Genomic DNA, 20,297 nt, shown 5'->3' with positions numbered 1-20,297 from the left:
TGCCATCAAATTAGAAAAAAAAGCCACAATCTTATTTGATTTAAGGTCTGTTCATACCTAGTTGGCACGAACCGACTTCAGCAAGTATCCGGCCGTACGAAAAGTATTCTTTGGTTCATTTTGTATGGGTATGTTCATTTCAACCGTCACGTTTACGCCACGGCAGCCATACAGCAGTACCCGACATTTCCTGTTCATACCTTACAGCAACATCCGTCAACGTATCGTATCCGTCTTTTTGGCCAACGTGGAGATATTCACGCGAATTACGTGCCATGAGTCTGCCGCTTTGCTGTTTTGGACCAATTATCGATAGTAAAAGTTGACAGCTGTTCAATCTTTCGACATGGTTTTGGCGCAAATATTTTAAATTTTTTTTAATTTTTTACGGAAATATTTAAAAAAAATTTGTCCATCATCCACAAGATCCTTATACAGTGTCCAAAACTCTCCTTCGGTTTTTCTATTTTTTAACATGGGATGCACATCAAAACGCCTCCGTGCTTTTTTATTGCCTTCTTGAGCTTCTTCTTCCAACAACAGCGCGATTATACATAATTTTTCGTTCGATAAACGCCGAAACATTTTTGCTGACTTGTATTCTGACGCATATTGTAAGTACTCGATAATACGACGTAAGCAATATTGTGCCGTATCGTCATGGCCTGTAATGTATAAGTAAGCCGATTTTGCCTTGCACTCGGCCAAAGTGCTGTAAACGTGACGTGACCGCAACGTGTAGGTAGATATGAATAGAAATGTAATAAAATGACATATTTGAAACGGAGTCGTGCAGTGCTGAAGACGTGCAGTGCTGTTAAGTATGAACAGACCTTTATTAGTCTATGAGACCTGTCAAATTTATAATTTCGAATTAGACGATCGGTGAATATCGCATAAAGCGAATTCGAAGGGCGGGAAACGAGCCCCGATGCGGTTGCGCGCGTGACGTCACAGCTCTGCGCCAACAGCCTATAAATAATCCGCGGCCGTTTTTTCCATCCAGTCGGTTCGAGACTTCCGTGAGGGTTGCGTGTGTCGAGTCGAGTGTTGCGCGTAAAACGGTGCCGGCCGGCTGACACTCTGTAGTCTTCCACAGCGACAATTCATCACACCGATGTCCGTTCAGCCGGACATCTTTTAACGACGAAATGTCATTGAAGGTTTGAAAGCAATACGACGTATCAAAGGCTTTGCGTTACATTCTACTATGCATATGTATAATATATAGTTCAAGGTGAAGTAAAAGTGTTTATTGACGTTTCCCATTCGGTCCGACTTCCGCTTCGAAAACCTACCGACCGGCTTCGAATTCGAATTTGAGTTTGCCGCCTTTTGCAGGTCGAGCTTCTTCAAATTTCCGCACGAGCGCCACTGTCTTCTTAACATTCGGCTTGAGAATTATTGATCGTGCGTTTTTTAATCGCTGCAGTATTGTCCGTGTTTCAGACGGAAGAGCCGTTTCAGCGACTGAATTAACTTTCATCCAAAAACCGCTGCGTGTTTACATCTAATGTTGTTTTGAAAATTTAAAATATCAAGGCTCGGTGAACCGGATAAGATCGAGGCGGTAATTGAGCGATCAACCTTGAATTTTCCTCGTTTACAAATAAACAGTTACCGTTGACATGTTGCATCATTTAATTACTATTTTTTTTTGTATTTAGAACATTGTGATTTGTATCTGAAGGTCCACGCCATTATTTATTATTAATATTTGCTCCAAAAAATATACTGGTTAGAAAGCTACGATAAAAATAAATAATAATAACGGTATGAATACGTGTTTAGCGTGATAAAGTTGAACAAAAATAGCGAAACTTTATCAATATTACGTAAATAAATGCATAATAATAAACTTTGATAAGAGTTAAAACTCAACAATAACAGAAATATGTATAATAGTTAAGTAAATGGTTCCACATACTAACTTTAATCTACATATGTATAACGTAACCGATTCTTCTGCAATGAAATAAAAATAATATACATACATATCTGTGATTGTCTTCCAAGATAGCATGGAAAAGAAGTTTCCGGTCATTTTTTTTATTTTTCGTTGCGACACTTATAAACATCACGTCCAATCAATTGATTCATCAATTCCTCAATCCAATTTTAGACCATGACAATTAAAATTGTAATTTATGTATTTGGATCACTCTATGGTATGTTTAATTTTTTATTATAATTATGAAGTCATTTCATTGACTATCCTACAAATAATGATAAATTATGAGTATCATTTATAAATAAAAAGAATTCCCCTCTAAAATAGCTCGCACGACAGATTCGTTTTTCACCCGGCAAATCAAACGTCAAATGAGTTGCCAGTAACAAAAATAAATACCGACCCTAACAATCTAATCTTAAATTAATAGGGTCAACCAGTGGTGTAGTCGGGCCAGGTCGCCGCCCTGGCACATTGATTGATATAAACATTGTTTTTCGAGTACAATTAAAAAATATTTTGATTAAAATTTCATATCAAATTTTGTATTCCAAATACTGTGAGCAGATTCTCGTTCCAACACTCGATGACCATAATCGAATAGTAATCTGAGGACATTCAAAACTTAAAAGACGTTTAATGAACTTTTTTATCTAAAACCACCCAAAACTTCGAAAGAAAATATGCTTTGAACTATTGACCATACGCACTTGAGGATAGATAAAATGAGGGAACTCAGCTTAAATGAATAGTCATCTCTAAATTCACGTGTTAAAATTTTAGTTTTTTGACATATGTATGTATACATATGTACATGGTTTTAGCATTGCTAAAAGCAAATGTTGCCGTTGACACAAACACAGGGTTTGCAAAATCAAACATGTTGAAGAAGGTACATTATGGAAGTTTTTATAAAATATAAAAAAAATACATCATAATTTCAACAAGTAAGAATATTTGTTGATTATTATTTGATTTTTTCCATAAATATTTCAATATTAGGATACAACTTTTTTTTAGAAGGAAAAAAGCGGGGGGGGGGGGCTTTATTATCAAAATTAAACACCGACCTGGTCCTTTTTTATTTAGCACTACACCACTGCGGTCAACCCTAACTTAACCTAACTTAACCCTTAAATAAAGTGTTGGCTGCTAAAATAACTGATTATGATTTCACTGAAACATCAAATTTTATTTTTGTTACTGGCAACCCGTTTGACGTTTGATTTGTCGGGCGGACGCCGATTCTGTCGCGCGAGCTATTTTAGAGATGTTAATTTGACAGTCGTGTAATTTATTTTACAGCCGTGCTAAAAATATTATCCCATTAATTGATGGATGATAAAATGATTCCTGTTTAGATACCTATAGTATCTAAACATAGATATTAGATTCTAGATTTTTTCATTTATTCCTTATGTATGTATGTGGTTTCCCTTACTATTTTACAGTTAGCTCGAGCAAGACTTAAAAAATAAATAGCATCTCACCGAGGCAGTCGCCGTAGAAACAAACGATTAAAAAAAGTCGACCCACGGCTATTTTGGACCGGATGCTGTGCCAAATTAGGCAATCGTCAATGTTTCAGAGATCGCTCTCGAGCTTATAAACCCTTGAGTTTATCGACCGATCGAAATTCTATTATTTGAAAATTAATGCAACTGGTACATGATTGCATCGGGCGAACGTGAAATATTTCAATGGAGATCAGATAAACATTAATTGAAGCTGCCTCACAACTGGGTATAGAATGCGGAATGATCAGATTGACAGGCCCATCATTATTGAAGTTTGCTGAAGCATTACTGAAATAGGACATCCTATTTCAAAGAAGTCATTCGCTCAGTTAGGAATACATAGTTCAATCAATGATTTGACGCCATAACTGGATGACCCAGAATTAAAATGAATCGACGGCAAGTATGGAATATTAATAGACATAAACCGGAACAAATCTACAAGTCACTAAATCCATAGTATTTTGGATGAAGCCCTCATTCTATTGATTTTAATGTAGTATTTACATATAAGATGTGCTTGGAAGCCGCTTTGTGTATGTGCTCTCTCCCTCGCACTTACGTCGTTTGGCACACAAGCTTGTCAAAAGTAGCAATTTTCTGCTAATGGTGGGTATGTGGATATGATTTCCTGGCCAGTTTCACTTTCCGTGCATGAAATGCGGATAAAAATATATATTTACGGAACAGCAACATATGGAGCATTCCAGTTTAGTCTGCAATGCTTCGTTGGCTTTGCTATCGTCGGTGAAAACGAAAGCATCAGTGTTGATTATTCGATCGAAAAGAATGCAGATTAACTAGATTTAATATTCTGACAAAATTGACTATCAGCGAATTGAATAACAGGAAAAGATACACTGGAATCATTGATTTCACGTATGATTTTCTAACAAGATTGATATGGGGGGAGTGAACGTACAAGCGCGTTAAAGCGAAACGAAGACACAAACACATACATACACAGTGGCGGACTGGCCATACAAGCGAACATGCCCGATGGCATGTGGGCCCCACTATCTGTTAGAAAATATGGGCCCTCAGTAAAATTAAATAACTTTTTATTAAATTAACTCATCATCAACCAGCGATTTAAATTAAGTTCATACTTTAAAAATAACATTTGATTATACTTCGACGATATAGTAAGATTTAAATACACAATTTTAAACAGTTTCCATCCACACATCCATGTATATAGAAATATAGGATAGGGGACCCCTCCCCAAAATCCCGATTTTCGATTAACATTAATTGAAAATATTATGCATTTTTTTCAGGGACGTAATTTGGTGGGGGGCATAGGAGGGCACTCAACCCCCTAAGTTAAGGAATAGTGTGAATTTAGAAAATATTATGAATTTAATGATTAATGAGATTCTATGGATCTATGAATGCTACGTTTATTTCTTATGTATGTTACTTTTGGGTAACTAATAAAATAATCGCTGCCATGTGCTTTGAAAAAAAAAATTATTTCAAAGCAAGTATATTTTGGTTTTTAAGTGGTATGCCGTGGGTAAAATTCTTAGAAATTGTTCATTCTATAGAAAGGTCCCCTTTACTTTATTTCGCCTCAAAAACAGATGTGTAACGTTTATTTTTTCAAAAGTTTGTATATTTTTTGTTTTCAAGAAAGATTTTAAATTAATATTTTACTGAATCGGTTCAATCACAATTGATTTTATTTTTTGTCGTATTTTTATTTTATGTATTTGCAGACGTCCATTCTCTCACGAAACAACGAATGAGATGAATTTAAACTTCATGTGTAACAGATTCGGTCCAAAAAAAGTTTTAGTTATTTAATAAAATTGCTTTCTGACCAATACCTTATCAAATTTAGTACACAAAGAATACAAATATAAATTTTCAGCTTGATACGTTTAGGGGTGTGGTAAAAAATTTTTTTGACTTTTTTAAGAGGAAAAAATTCCACTTCTGGTTAATTAAATTTGACGATTTTTTTTAATTATATTTTCATCACATTGATACAAGGAATTATACATAAAATCGTGAAGAGCAGACATATTTAAAGGGTCGATTAAAATAGTGGAAGAAAAATCCGGTAAACAGCCAACAGGAGTAAACTGTCACTTTCGGTTAACGGGTGTTCACGAAATTTTATATATAACTTGGCATTAGGTTTATAATTATAGATATGAAATGTCAGTTGAATACGTCGAAACAAAAGTTTCCGAGAAAAAAATAAAAATACCTCGATCTTATAGGGTAAAAGTACTACTTCTGGTTGAGATAAAAATATTTTTTTATTTACATACATATCCATATATAAAATAGTAAAAATAATAAAAAGACACACAGAAACACACTCAGACACACAGAGCCGCACACATTTTTTTATATTATGTAAACGTGATCAGTGATCGATTATGTGAAGATTTTTGGAAAAAAATTTTCGCCTGCGGCGCTTTTTTCACTTTACATAATATTTTTTCAAAAATAAACTTATTTTTTTCATATTTATAACTCAATAAAGTGTATGCAAAGAATATTTTCCATTTTTATTCCGATATAAAAAATATTTTTTGAAAAAAAATTCAATTTGACAAATCTTTGCCTGCCCTCCCCAAGAAAAAGCTGAAATGACGTCCCTGATTGTTTTCTACCGAAAGTAAAAGCCGGTTTTATGCCGCATTATTTTATGATGCATTCTATTTACCTAGGACAAGGATTAAAACGAAATATACAATGTAATTTATGGATCTATTTTGCTTTTGCCGTTTTTATTGTACCTAAATTTGTTTATTCCCATTTTTGAAAATTTTATTTATTTTTTACCCTTGATTTTTAGCGTGATGGAAAGAAGAAAATTTTGTTATATGGGGGGGGGGGGGACAAATTTTTTTAACCCTGGGGGCCCCCTTTTAACTCCTGGCATGCACTAATTTCAGTCCCAGTCCGCCACTGTACATACATATGCATTTATGAGCAAAGTGAGAACATGGAATCATACCTAAGCATTAAATGTGTCTTTTGTAGTCAAGCTAATATACATAGATGTATACACATGTACGTAGGATCGTGTTGTCAAGAGTAGAGTTTCCAATCCGAATAATCGATATTCGAGTATATTCGGCCTATTTTGGACTATTCATTATTCGAATATTTGAGCAATTATTCGAATAATATTCGTGAAAATTTAATAAAATATTTTACAAATTTAGAATTTTTTTAACATAATACAATTTTATTTTTAACTCGAAATGTGTAACGCAACAGTGTATTGTGTGAAAGACGTATTAGTCGTCGACTCGGAGTCATTTTATCGCCTCAATGCAATGAATTCGTGAATTCCTCGCTGTAGAAATTGAACTGTATGTACATAAGAAAAAAAAAATAATAATAATATTTTACGAAAGAGAGCTTATTTCAGCGTTTATTTGAAAATACAGTCCGAAGCGGGAACGCAATTTTTATGGATAAGCAGAAATATTTCGCTTCATTTATGTTGTTTTGAACTTTAGTTGTGTTTCGGAGTTCGTAGTGACACGTTATCGATCCGAATTTTTTTTTTTTCAAATTAAATAAATTGATTGAACGCGCGTGCACGTTATAAAAGTACGTTTTTCAAATTCCAAGATAATTCCAAAAGGTTAAAAAAAGATTTCAAGTACATACTTGGATAGCTTTAAAAAACGAACCCAAGCTTCAGATATCCTTCTAAAAACTTAACTAACAAATTAAGCTAACGCCAACTGCTACTGAAAGAGTGTTCTCCACAGCAGTAATAATAAAAACAAAATTAAGGGCGAGATTAAATTTTGAAACATTTAACGCATTATTTTTTAAATTAAAATTAAGTTTATGTTTGACGGTAAATTTTCTTTTTAATGTATGTGGGCCCCACTCATTTTAATTATTTTGTATTAATATTTCACACTGTTATATCGAATAGTAAATATTTCGAAATTTACTATTCGATATTCGAATAGTTGATGAAGTCGAATAATTGGAAACTCTGGTCATGAGACATGCGGTGAGAATCGTTGAGCGGTTTGAAAACATTGTTTATTACATGGACCGCCGCAACGATCTAAGTGTCACCAACATGTTACCAACTTCATCATTCATTAAAGTCATGCATGTCATTCATACATGCATTCTTCTGGGTTATAAAACTAAATCACATATATATGTACATATGTATATGCTACAGTCCAAGTGTACATTTCGTTCGTTCATGAACATACTAGTTTGTCCATAAAATAACCAATCTGGCCAGTTTCAGTGTACACAAAGAACAAATTGACAAAGGTGTTTCTTTTTAGAGGTTTATTTTTCGAATTGGCGCTTAGTTTGGTTTGTCATTTCAGCATGAATGACTTACGCCAGAACAATGCTTGCAAATTTATTTCGAAAATCATAGTTCAATTTGGGAAACTTATCGTGCGCTACGTCCATTTTACGGTCGTGAATTGGCCTCCTGTAAATTGGCTACTAAGTCATGTAATTTAACACCTTGGATTATTTTCTGTGAGGATATGTGAAGTCGCTAGTCAACGCCGGTAAACCAGAGACGTTGGACAACTTGGAAACCTTCGCCGCGATATTGTTGATATACGGCCCCCGCTGATCGAAAATTGGACTTCCAGATTGAGCTTTATTAAAATATTAAAACACTAATAGCATAACATTATCATTCAATAAATTCATGGACTATTTTAAGTGTTTTATTTAATTTTAAAGTTCTACCTATACATCTGAAAAAAAAACAGCCTTTATTAAGCAAAAGTTTAAGTTATTATAGTTTTAGTTCTCAATCTTCCATTCTCTGTCCTCTATGAATGGTTACCGAGGGTTAAAATGAATTAAAAAACGGCTGAAATGAGAATTATGGCAACGTTGTATTGCGGTTTTTATAGGATTTCCCATTTAAATATAATAATTGGCGTTTTGACAGTTAAAAGTTTCATGCGACACCTAATGAGTCTATTTGAAGATAGCTTTTGACTGTAAGCACTTAAGCTGAAACCATCAGTTCGTGCATGAACAAACTAGTATGTTCATGAACGAGTCGAAGTGAACACTTGGACTGTAACATATACGAATGTTACATTTGGATTATTTTTTTGGACGCGAAGATAAACAATTCTATCAATTTGACTAAATATTATATATAAGTGGAAAAAAACATGCTTTATTAAAGTATCCTCAAAAATTGCCAATAACGAAAAAAATATAGGTCTATTAATATTTTGGATAGATGAAACCAGGAATTGATGCAAAAGTGACTTACGCGTGACGAAATTTGTAAACCACACTTGAACACAATTGTAGGCGTTTACATCCGTGCACGCCAGGATTATTTGACAGGAAACACTAAATATACCATCAATTAGTTCCTTTTATTATTTGCCGGTTATTTGTGTGTCAACAACACTAGGCAGCACTGAAAACCGGCTTTCGAATCCGGGGCGTGGGTGCCTTGAATTTTAAAATCTTCCTGGCAAAAGAGAAATCGGCAAACCGTAGTCTGGTTTATTTGATGAGACACAAATTAGTAGGTATTTATCCATTTAATTAAAATTCTCATGTCGATTAAGTATTTGATTCGTTACAACCAATTGCCACTAGTTTGATCTTTGCAAGTTCTCCTACTCTACCCATCAATCTATTCTCCAGAACTATGATATTTTATTTTTCAATCTAAAGATTAAAGAGCGTGAACATGCCTTTCTCATATTGAACTCCTATTAAACGATACAATTTTATCTACAAACCTTGACAGGTCATTGGTCACAGCATAGTGCACATCGATGATATATGTATGTAGTTCTTATTTGTTTATACAAATTATTCCGCAGTCGCAATTCAGAGCGATCCAATACGCCATTGCGACCAGACAAATCATTACAATACAAAAAACAAAGTACAAATAATTTATACGTATGGTACTCGGTCTTGCATAGTTTTGGGTGTGGAAAGAATGGAGATGGAGCGACAACTCATTTCATCTTTTTTCTCAATGATGTGTGGCAAGATTACTTTCGGGATAATAAATTGTGATTGGGAAACACAAAATGGGAGTTCACATACTGTAGAAATTCAATTTTTACTTGGATTTATTATTTTTGTCTGAATTATTCTTACGAGCATGTCAGTCATTTTCTCAAAAATATCTTAGATTCATTTTTTTTCTGAATTGCAATATACATACATATGTATGTATGTATACGTTATTTTGACTATTCAGATAAATTCATCATATGTTGCATGAAACTTTTAGCTGTCAAAACGTCAAGTATTTTAAAGAGAAATCCCATGGAAACCACATTACAGCGTTACTATAGATAATTCCCGTTTCCACTAATTTTTAAAATATTGCAACCCAGGGTATACATATGTATATATGTGGTTACCTGACAACTCGTTCACAGATTTTCCGTAAACCGAGGATGCGCTCCAGGCGTTACGTATACGGCCATCTCTTTCTCACCCCGTCTGTTCACCAAGATCTCGTTTAATATGCCATTACGTATGCAGCCATCTCTTTCACAGACCGTCTGTTATCGGTGAACAGACGGTTTGTGAAAGAGATGGCTGCATACGTAATGGCATAGTAAACGAGATCTTGGTGAACAAACGGGGTGAGAAAGAGATGGCCGTATACGTAATGCCTGGAGCGCATCCTCGGTTTACGGAAAATCTGTGAACGAGTTGTCGTGTCACCGTATATATGTATGTACATAGAACGATTGAGAATTGCCTAATATGTAGTTTGTGCATGAGCAATCTAGCTCGTTTGTAAATTGTTTTTTTTTTTGTGTACACCTATGTAAACTGACCATATTGGTTCGTGTATGAATAAACTAGTATGTTCACAAACGAACGAGGTGTACACTTGGTCTGTAACATATATGTATGTACATGCACTTTGTAAACAATCCTAGATATGTAACTGAAGTAGCAATGAAAAAAAAATACCACATGTTCCAGTACAAGAGCAACATTTTCCATCCATTTCTTGGATCTTCATAACTTATGACTCCTGCTCGTTAAATAACTAGCATTCTAGTTTGCACTCCGTTCACCTCGCTAATTGATTGGCTAAGCTGGTTTCTGAAGTAAATGCACCTATAATACCATTGAAAATAAACACATCTAGTGCTAAACCTACCACTTCGACACGTGTACTTCTATTATTGGAACACTATTGTTTTAGAACGTGCCACCTTATCGATCGTCAACATCACTTTGGTTTTAAAGTGAAAAGTCTTGGGGCAATTTCTTGTGTCAGTATTTATAGATACTCATATTTGGTTTACTCCCAGCTTTATAACGATCATTTCTGAGTACCAAGTTCGCTCATTTCATATGAGTATTACACAATCGTGTGTCAATTATCGCGTATGGGTGTGCCGTCAGTGAATTACTGTTTCTACGGCAATTGTACAAATAATGGTTCTCTTAATTGGTTGCACAATGTCGACGGTTACTGAACTTAGCTGTTTTGCCTTTTTACGTAAATGTGACAAATTTAAATAATACACGTTGAGATATTTATTTATTTATATGTTGAAAATTTTCCGTTAACTCTCAATGTGTATCGACGATGGCCATGGATGTCTGATGTCATCAATGGTGTCATCTGGTACCGCAATATGTTGTTGTGAATGTAAAGACATCACCGCCGAAAGCAGAACATCGAACAATCTTTAGAATCTCTCTCGGACTATATTTGCGTTGCGGCATTTGTTTGTTCTCCAACTTCACAAACGACAATAGCCTGACTGACTACAATGGTATACCTAAATGTCACCTGGCACTTCTGCACAAAGCACGTCTACATGAACGTTTTAATTTGTCGGACAAGGCCGACGGTAGAACAATGAGAAAGAAGTGATTTTATCCGAGATAAATACGTGGCTCGAGCTATTTTAATCTTACAATTATTATTAAAAATCAAATAAAATAGCAGTAGATCCAAGACTATTTCAATCGTTTCATACTCAAGGTGGCCTTTCAATATTTTTTCAATAACCATGTTTAAAGTTGAGAGTAGGAAAATCGGGGAATTGAAAGGACCTATCTTTGAACATAATCCTCATTTAAATACGTATTGACTAATTAGAAAGTAAATTCAAAGGAAAACATTTAAAGTACATACATACTTAGAAGGAACATATTCTATGAGTAAAATCTAGTTTTAAGAAACTCGTCTTATTTACAAGAAATCGCACTCTTATTACTGGCCATTCTATTGTGAGAATATCAAAAAACTTCACAGTGAAGAAAATGGGAGTTCTCATCAGACTTAGGACAAGAACACACAGCGAGGAACGTGGCACGTGGTTTTTTAGATACTTTTAAACATGCGAAAAAATGTGGCATGTCCAGCACATATTCATGGCACGCCCAGCACACATCGTCCCAAAACCCCCCCCCCCCTGGAGTGTTTTCGGTAAAATCCTTGTATTTATCCTTGCTTGACAGTGATCGATAATGGTGTATCCCATATTTGAAGAAATGTAGGAGAACCCCCACATCGAGGAGCCAAGCACACGACGTGCCGTTCTTCCCTGTGTGATTTCGCCCTTAGGCTAGGGATCGGGGCAATTGTAAATGACAATTTCATCAGTGTTCAAAACAAGAGACCAAAAAAGCTAGTAAAAATAATTTTTCTAAAAAATTAAAAAGCCCCTCTCCCTAGCTCTAGGTCTCACATCTTAGATTTAGAGAGAATTAGTATAGCTTAAACTGAGCTACAGATAATGAAAAAAATATGGTATAGTGTTTGATGTTCTCTGCAACTACATACATACATATGTACCGGGATAAATTAGATCATAAACAATTTAAATTGACCCATTTTTCAAATCGCTTAATTACATCTAAACCAATTAAATATTTGTGCGCGTTTTAAACACAGTAAAATAAATATTTAGTAAAAAGAATGTAGCTGAAAATACGGTTCTATTGCCAAAATTTTCAATATTAGATTCGCAATTCGTATTCACTTCAATCAACATTTAAGTTTTATCTAATCCCTACCAATTTGATAAGATGACTAAAAAGAATCGCTATGTGTGTTTACTAGTACTATTCCTCTGGTCCTATTCTTCTTGCCACAAAATCATCAGAAACAAGTTTAGTATAATTACTGCAGAGCGATTATTTTGTCTGAAAGATAGTAAAGTGTATGCAGAGTGTGAAGGTCAAAACGTAAACGTTTTGCAAACATAAAAACACATTCGTTTTTGATATTGCGTAATTCTCACTGTTTTGCATGTTACAATTTAGTTTTTTTTTAATTTGCAGAAAGAATCTCGTACAGATGCTCAATTCCATCTAGCAGCACTAAGAGGAGATGTTGATAAACTGAAAAGAATCTTAGATACTGGAAAAGTCCACGTGGATTCGAGGGACAGAGTAAGTAATAATTTTCGTTCCAAATAGATATGTACCGAGAAAATGTATTCAAAAACACAAATAATTTAGAATTTTTACTGTCAATTTTGATCACTATCTTAATTTTAAATTGAAGTGCGATTACCCCGAGTTCAGTTATTTGTTCCCAAAGACGAGATTTACTGATACAGCCGTGTTTGGCTATGTAAAAACCTGTAATCAAGAACCAGAAACAAGTACCAAGGATCGCGCACAGTTACATCAGAAGCTTTCAATTCCTCAATTTATTTTTTCATCCACACTTACGGTATTCCGAAGTACAATTTATTTATTTGAGATTATAAACACTATTAGAACTTTAAATTGGAATACTTACCGCTTGTTTAATTAATATAAAATAATATTTAAAAAGTTTAACATCTCTGCTTAGATTTATAATAGTGCTAAGTTGTCAACTGGCCCATCACGCCAAGATCTCCGACCATTGACCGTAAAACAACTCGTTTTTTTCATAAAGGAGAAAAACTGTTATACTTACATTTTTTAATAAGCAACTTCTAGTTTATTATTACGCGCTTTAGTGCACTCTGAATTCTATTATAGCTCAAAGCTTTATTTTTATATTTATAATCAAAATAACAGTATTTTTTCTATTTCCATAGTAATAATCTCCCTTCCCTATAAGAATAAATGGTTCGGTGATTACTAGTCAAATGTCAACTGGTCTCTCTAGATCGGTCACACGTGATCACCCGTCACACTAAAACTGGTCACACCCGAAAATTGGTCACGAAAAAACTGGTCACACCCAAAAATTAAAAATTGGTCGAATTTTTGGGTGTGACCAGTTCTTTCGTAACCAATTTTCGGGTGTGACCAGTTTTAGTGTGACGGGTGATCACGTGTGACCGATCTAGAGCGACCGGTTGTCCTGTGACTGGTTCACATATGACTAGTAGTCAATTTACCATAATAAATACATAGCTCATAACACGAGAATCGTTTATTTACTTTATTATGAGGTCATCAGTTTTTGTTTCAACTCTCGCTTTTTTCAATGGCACGCGCCTAGCTATTGTTGTTATTTGAAACGCATATTGCATTACATATTGTTAAACAATCTGCGTGAGAGATCCGATAATGCTGAAAATCCGGTATTCTCTTTCACAGTATTCATTTTCAATTGAATCACATTATCAATTATGTACTACCATACATACTAAACAACAACAAAAAAGATAGATTTTAGTTTACATATTCAAATGTTTACAATTTATCTCATTGTTTTTTATTTATCTTTAATAGGATGGTACTACTCCACTAATACTAGCGGCAGCCACCGGCCATATAGACTGTGCTAAGGAATTGCTAGAACAAGGAGCCGATCCAGCAGCTCGTCGTATTGTAAGTTTCCCAATTCAAAATATAAAACCATTATAATTTTAATATAAATGTATAATTGATTGATTTTTCTACTTTCAGACTGGAACGACGGCTTTATTTTTTGCAGCACAAGGTGGATTTTTAGACGTGGCCCAAATTCTACTAGAGAGTGGGGCTGAAATTGATTCTCCAAGTATTGTTAGTCAAATTTACATACTCATTACACTGTTCGATAAATGACGACTTCTATTTGGTTCAGAAACGAGATATGACTTTTCTTATATATATATATATATATATATATATATATATATATATATATATATATATATATATATATATATATATATATATATATATATATATATATGTATATATATATACAGTGGCGGACTGGCCATACAAGCGTACATGCCCGATGGCATGTGGGCCCCACTATCCGTTAGAAAATATGGGCCCTCAGTAAAATTAAATAACTTTTTAACTATTTCACGTGTGTAAAAATTTATAGGATATTGCACTTTGGGACCTAGAGTTTGGGTATTTCAACAAAACAAATTTCTTACGATATACACAAACAACTAATACCTGCTTTAACAGCCCAAGGATCGGTTAACTTTTTTTATTAGGCTCGAAATGTAAGTTTCAACATTTGCGTGGGCCCTTTTACCGGGCCCATTTCCAACCTCAAGGTTATGTAATATTTCCAACCTATGTAACAACTACCTAATAAAGTAAAAATGGGAATAAACAAATTTCCGTGAATAATATAAACTGAATTGCTTAAAACAATTTTGATAGGACGATTCATCATCAACCAGCGATTTAAATTTACTTCATACATACTTTCAAAATAATATTTGATTATACTTCGACGATATAGTAAGATTTAAATACACAATTTTAAACAGTTTCCGAATATAAAATCTATTCCTAATCTAGACACATCCATGTATATAGAAACATAGGATAGGGGCCCCTCCCCAAAATCTCGATTTTCGATTAACATTAATTGAAAATATTATGCATTTTTTGTTTTCAGGGACGTAATTTGGGGGGGGCACTCGCCCCCCTAAATTAAGGAATAGGCGAATTTAGAAAATATTATGAATTTAATGATTAATGAGATACTATGGATCTATGAATGCTGCGTTTATTTCTTATATTATGTTACTTTTGTGTAACTAATAAAATAATCGCTGCTATGTGCTTTGAAAAAAAAAGATTTTATTATTTTGAAGCAAATATATTTTGGTTTTTAAGTGGTATGCCTTGGGTAACATTCTTGGAAATTGTTCGTCCCATTGAGCGAATCGTTAGAAAGTTCGCCTTTACTTTATTTTGTCTCAAAAACAGATGTGTATCGTTTATTTTTCCGAAAGTTTGTAAATTTTTTGATATAGTGATACATTTTGATGGTCGACTTTTGTTAACCATTTTGCGACCATGTGAAAATTTTTGGAAAAAAATTTTCGCTTTTTTAGCTTTTTACATAAGATATTTTTATATATATTTTTTCAAAAATAAGCTTATTTTTTTCATATTGTATATTTTCCATTTTTATTCCGATATAAAAAAGATTTTTTGAAAAAAAATTCAATTTGACCAATCTTTGCCTGCCCCCCCCCCCCCAAGAAAAAGCTGAAATGACGTCCCTGATTGTTTTCTACCGAAAGTAAAAGCCGCTTTTATGCCGCATTCTTTTATGATGCATTCTATTTACCTAGGACAAGGATTAAAACGAAATATACAATGTAATTTATGGATCTATTTTGCTTTTGCCATTTTTCTTGTACCTAAATTTGTTTATTCCCATTTTTGAAAATTTTATTTATTTTTTGCCCTTGATTTTTAGCGTGATGGAAAGAAGAAAATTTTGTTATATGGGGGGGGGGGGGACAAATTTTTTTAACCCTGGGTGGGGCCCCCTTTGACTCCTGGCATGCACTGATTTCAGTCCCAGTCCGCCACTGTATATATATATATATGTGTACATATGTGTTTTTTAAATCGCGCAATTTTTCTATATCTTGTTGTTGTTCGGTCGATGTCTTAAAATCTGTCAATTTCCTGTTCAAAATGAATATTGTAATCTATAGTCAGGTATTTTATCTTTCATTTGTAGTACTTTTCAGCTTTCAAATCTCTCTAAGTAGTCGTCCAGTTCAAATCAAAAGTCAAAAGTACTTATTTTCATTTTGGGATTTTTTCTCACTGTTAATACTATTTTATATTGAGTTTTTTCTATCGAAACATATTTATTGGGATAGTATTCTGGCCACAATATTTTTTTGTTTTCGTTTAAAAGGGTTAATTTGATAATTTCGTTTAAAAGGGTAAAAGGCGTGCTGAATTTTAAATCGTTAAAATTGCGAGCTAAAAGCTCGTACTAGTATTTACACGAATCTGAATTGAATTAATAAGGATAACATATTAAATTGTCTTTATATGAGAATTAAATAAAATTCCACTTAGAAAAATCATGTTTCGACTATTCTTGTGGATTAATAACAAAAATTTGTTTATTTTATCGAGGTAAGCCAGTTATCAATAGAATTTTTCTTATTAATCCACAAGAATAGTCGAAACGTGATTTTTCTAAGTGCAATTTTATTTAATTAATTAATAATAAAGAAAAGTCATATCTTGTCTCTGAACCATTTTTCGTGTCGAACAGTGTTATTATATTTAAATCAATTCATTATCATATATATAATATCGCTATTCTGTGTGTCCGTGTATCTGCGATAACGCTCGCAGTACTATAATAATCGTTTCGATTCGACATACATACATATGTATGTCACAGCTAAAACACTGCCAACAAAATGTCTGAAATATAATAACAAAAGAAAAAACTTCTATATATACTGTTTGCTACTAATGTTTCCTTTAGGGAAATAAGTCTGAGCATTTAGCGCCATCTATTGAAAATTTATTCAAATAATTAATTGATAAATTAATTTTTCTATTGGTGTTTTATATTGTTATTACTTATATGTAAGTAGGTAGGTAATTTTACCACTTTTTTTTCATATTAAACAATTAAATATATTTAAAAGGTATTTGAAAAAAATACAACGGCGTGCGGATCGAACACAGCACCGACACATTTCTTTTAATTTTTTCTTATTTAATAACTTAATATGCCCCCAACCCATGCGATATTTCATCGGGCACAACACTAGTTAATTATATTCTTACATTTAAGGATGGTGGAACTCCTCTATTTGTGGCTTGCCAGTGCGGCCATCTTGATATAGTCAAAGAATTTTTAAAGCGGGGAGCTAATGCTAATTCATGCATGAAGGTATGTGTAGTTTCTACTGTGTTGTTTTATGATAAACCATATATTGTTATTTAAACTGATTCGTTTGAACTCATTCAGGACAAAGCGACACCGTTATTCATAGCTTCTCAGAATGGACATTTCGAAATCGTTCAGCTGTTGTTGAAATCTGGAGCGTGGTGTGATGCTGCTCGAACCGATGGAGCTTCTGCCTTGTGGATTGCATCGCAGATGGGATACGATCATATCGTAAAATTATTGTGTCGACACGGAGCCAAGATAGATCAAATTCGCAATGTACATACATATGTAACTTTGGTTTTGTACACATATATTATATTATATTTTGAAACCAAGTAAACATTTATGTATATTTACATACATTTGTGTAAAGACGCAAATTTTTCAATGCATTATAGTTAAAAATAGAATTTGATTTTCAATAAATTTATGTACTTAACTAAAACTCTGCACAATATTAAAATTGTAATGTTTTTCATATTTTTCAATGTTTCGTTGGCAGTCCACGAGAATTTTCTCTTCCTCATTTGCTCAATGCTGAGCTTCATGGTTATTGATATCATCTGTAATCTGGTGGACGATCTGTCTCCACTCCTCCCGGTCCTGTGCCAAGTTGAAAGCAGCGTTTTGGGATGATCCCGTCAGTTCTTTAATTTGGTGATCATCTTATGGGAGACCATCCTCTCGCTAGCCTTCCCTATAGTGTTCCGGTGACTACCAGCTTCTCACACCATTATGTCTATTATTATTAAAGAGGCCTTTTCCTACATATACTCTCTGAAACTTCCAGCACTTTGAGGATATCGACGTTCGTGCGTCTTGCAAACCATGGGATCGAGCTTCTCCAGACTCTACATTCTTCCTTGCAATATGGCCAAAGTAGGAAAGAACCCTTTTTTTTACATATTGTGAAGTCTTTCTGAAACTGCCATCTGAAGGTCCATGGGATGCACAGCATCGGCTTCCAACACCGTATTTCGAAGTCATCTAACATGTCCCTTTCTCTCTTTTTAAGCGTTCTTCTCATTATATGTAGAGCGGTTTTTCCATATCTTTGTCAGACTGACCATCGCCGTTTTCGCCATTCCTATTCTTCTGTGAATTTCCGATTTGCAAACCTCCTTCTCTTGAGATCAAAGCACCTAAGTAGATAAAATCGTTGACTTCCTCATAATGTTTTAAAGTATTTGACTTTATGAGAAACTCGAATCTGTCTACAAAGAGGATTTTTGTTTTATGTTAACTCTATATCTATCCTATCCACTAGAATTTACCGAATTCTTAATAATCCAGCCCTTCTTACATATGTTTATTAAAAATAATGTTGATAATTTCAGGACGGTGCAACACCACTCTTCAAAGCTTCCCACAAAGGTCATTCAGCGGTGGTTGCAGAACTTCTCAAATACAAGCCGAATCTCGGCTTATTACCTGTGAGACTTAACATATGTAGTTGCTTAGTTTAATATATTTTCTAATACTAATTTGACACATGTTATAAAAAAACCTGTTTCAGAATGGAGAGAGTGCTTTACATGGCGCTGCTTTATTTGGAAATTTAGGATGCGTGAAACTTCTCGTTGGCGCCGGAAGTAATGTCATGCAAAAGAATCAATCTGGCCTAACGCCATATCAATTAGCTGTATCGAATAGGAAGAAACAAGTGATGTCTTACTTACATAATATGGACATGGCAGAAATTGTCCAAAAAGAAATTACATGACAAAAATCAGAAGAAAAGCATACAATGAAGTTCAAGCATCTATTGTTTAATTTTGTAAAGCGTTTACGTGAGAATATGATATATTGTTTCAACTCTAAAATGTACCTGTGTAATTAACTATTTGAAATGTATGTAAGCTGCTTGTATTGATATTGAAAAATTATGTTAACAAATATACTTCATAAAGTAGTATTTAGCCGAGTAGCACATTTACAAATAATTTAAACTTGCGTTGATATTTTATCGAATAAAATTAGCCTAACAATGCATTATGAATATTTATAATGTTTACGAACGTAAATATAAGTAAACGCCTATAAAATGCTCAAATACCATAATTCTTTCTCACAGAATTTTAATAAATAGTTTTTAGGAATCAGAAACTTAAATACGCATATAAAAATATGTCTAACAAAACAATATTTAATTTATATTCTCATCACAAGTATATGTGCAGGAAAACTATTACAACTACAGTATTAAAAGGCCATAAGTTAGAATGTTATTTTAGTAAATAAGAAATGTTATCATAGTGATAAAGTTTGTGAGAATAATATGTTTAAAAACATGCATGTATGTATGTACATATATGCAAAAGAAAATATTAAATATACAACTTATTTTCAAAAATTGTTTCAATCGCAATATTTCATCATTTCTGCACATCTTATTGTGAACGTCTGTTTCAATTTTGTTTGCTTATTTTCCTTTTTACGCATCACAAAAAATAATAATGAAAGCTACTATACATTTAAAACAATACATGAAATCAAAATTAATTCAAAAAGGATATTCCTATTGCAAAATTTGGAAAATATATTTAATTTTTTTTTTCTTCCTACGAAGAATTGACTTCTAATGACAGAATCAAGTATTTAAAGATAAAGTAAAAAATACATATTAAAACATAAAGATAAGATGAAATCATGATTTATTTCCAAATAGGAAAAACTGGATAATTTCAATATCAGCCCCCCCCCCCCCTCGGACACATTCTATAAGGAAATTGTATCAATCAAGGGAAACGAATACATATGTAAA

At 33.5% G+C, this 20,297-nt stretch overlaps 1 protein-coding gene across 2 annotated transcripts; it reads left to right on the top strand.

Annotated features, from left to right (window-relative positions):
- Window positions 1-980: 980 nt before the first annotated feature.
- LOC143910686 (uncharacterized) lies at window positions 981-19,882 on the top strand. Of its 2 annotated transcripts, none has more exons than XM_077429272.1 (8): window positions 981-1,163; window positions 12,751-12,861; window positions 14,146-14,244; window positions 14,323-14,421; window positions 17,435-17,533; window positions 17,612-17,821; window positions 18,871-18,966; window positions 19,050-19,882. In XM_077429272.1, exons 1-8 carry the CDS (start codon window positions 1,152-1,154, stop codon window positions 19,254-19,256), a joined length of 933 nt encoding a protein of 310 aa, XP_077285398.1. In that variant the 5' UTR covers window positions 981-1,151; the 3' UTR covers window positions 19,257-19,882. The 2 variants fall into 2 exon arrangements, with proteins under 2 accessions (XP_077285398.1, XP_077285406.1); XM_077429280.1 differs by having other exon boundaries at window positions 1,001-1,163; window positions 17,612-17,809.
- Window positions 19,883-20,297: the final 415 nt, after the last annotated feature.

The sequence above is a fragment of the Arctopsyche grandis genome, chromosome 1 (genome assembly GCF_051622035.1).
Source record: "Arctopsyche grandis isolate Sample6627 chromosome 1, ASM5162203v2, whole genome shotgun sequence".
In the NCBI taxonomy this organism is placed as follows: domain Eukaryota; kingdom Metazoa; phylum Arthropoda; class Insecta; order Trichoptera; family Hydropsychidae; genus Arctopsyche; species Arctopsyche grandis.
The sequence above is the reverse complement of the archived record's forward strand: the minus strand, read 5'-3'. Positions and strand labels throughout refer to the sequence as shown.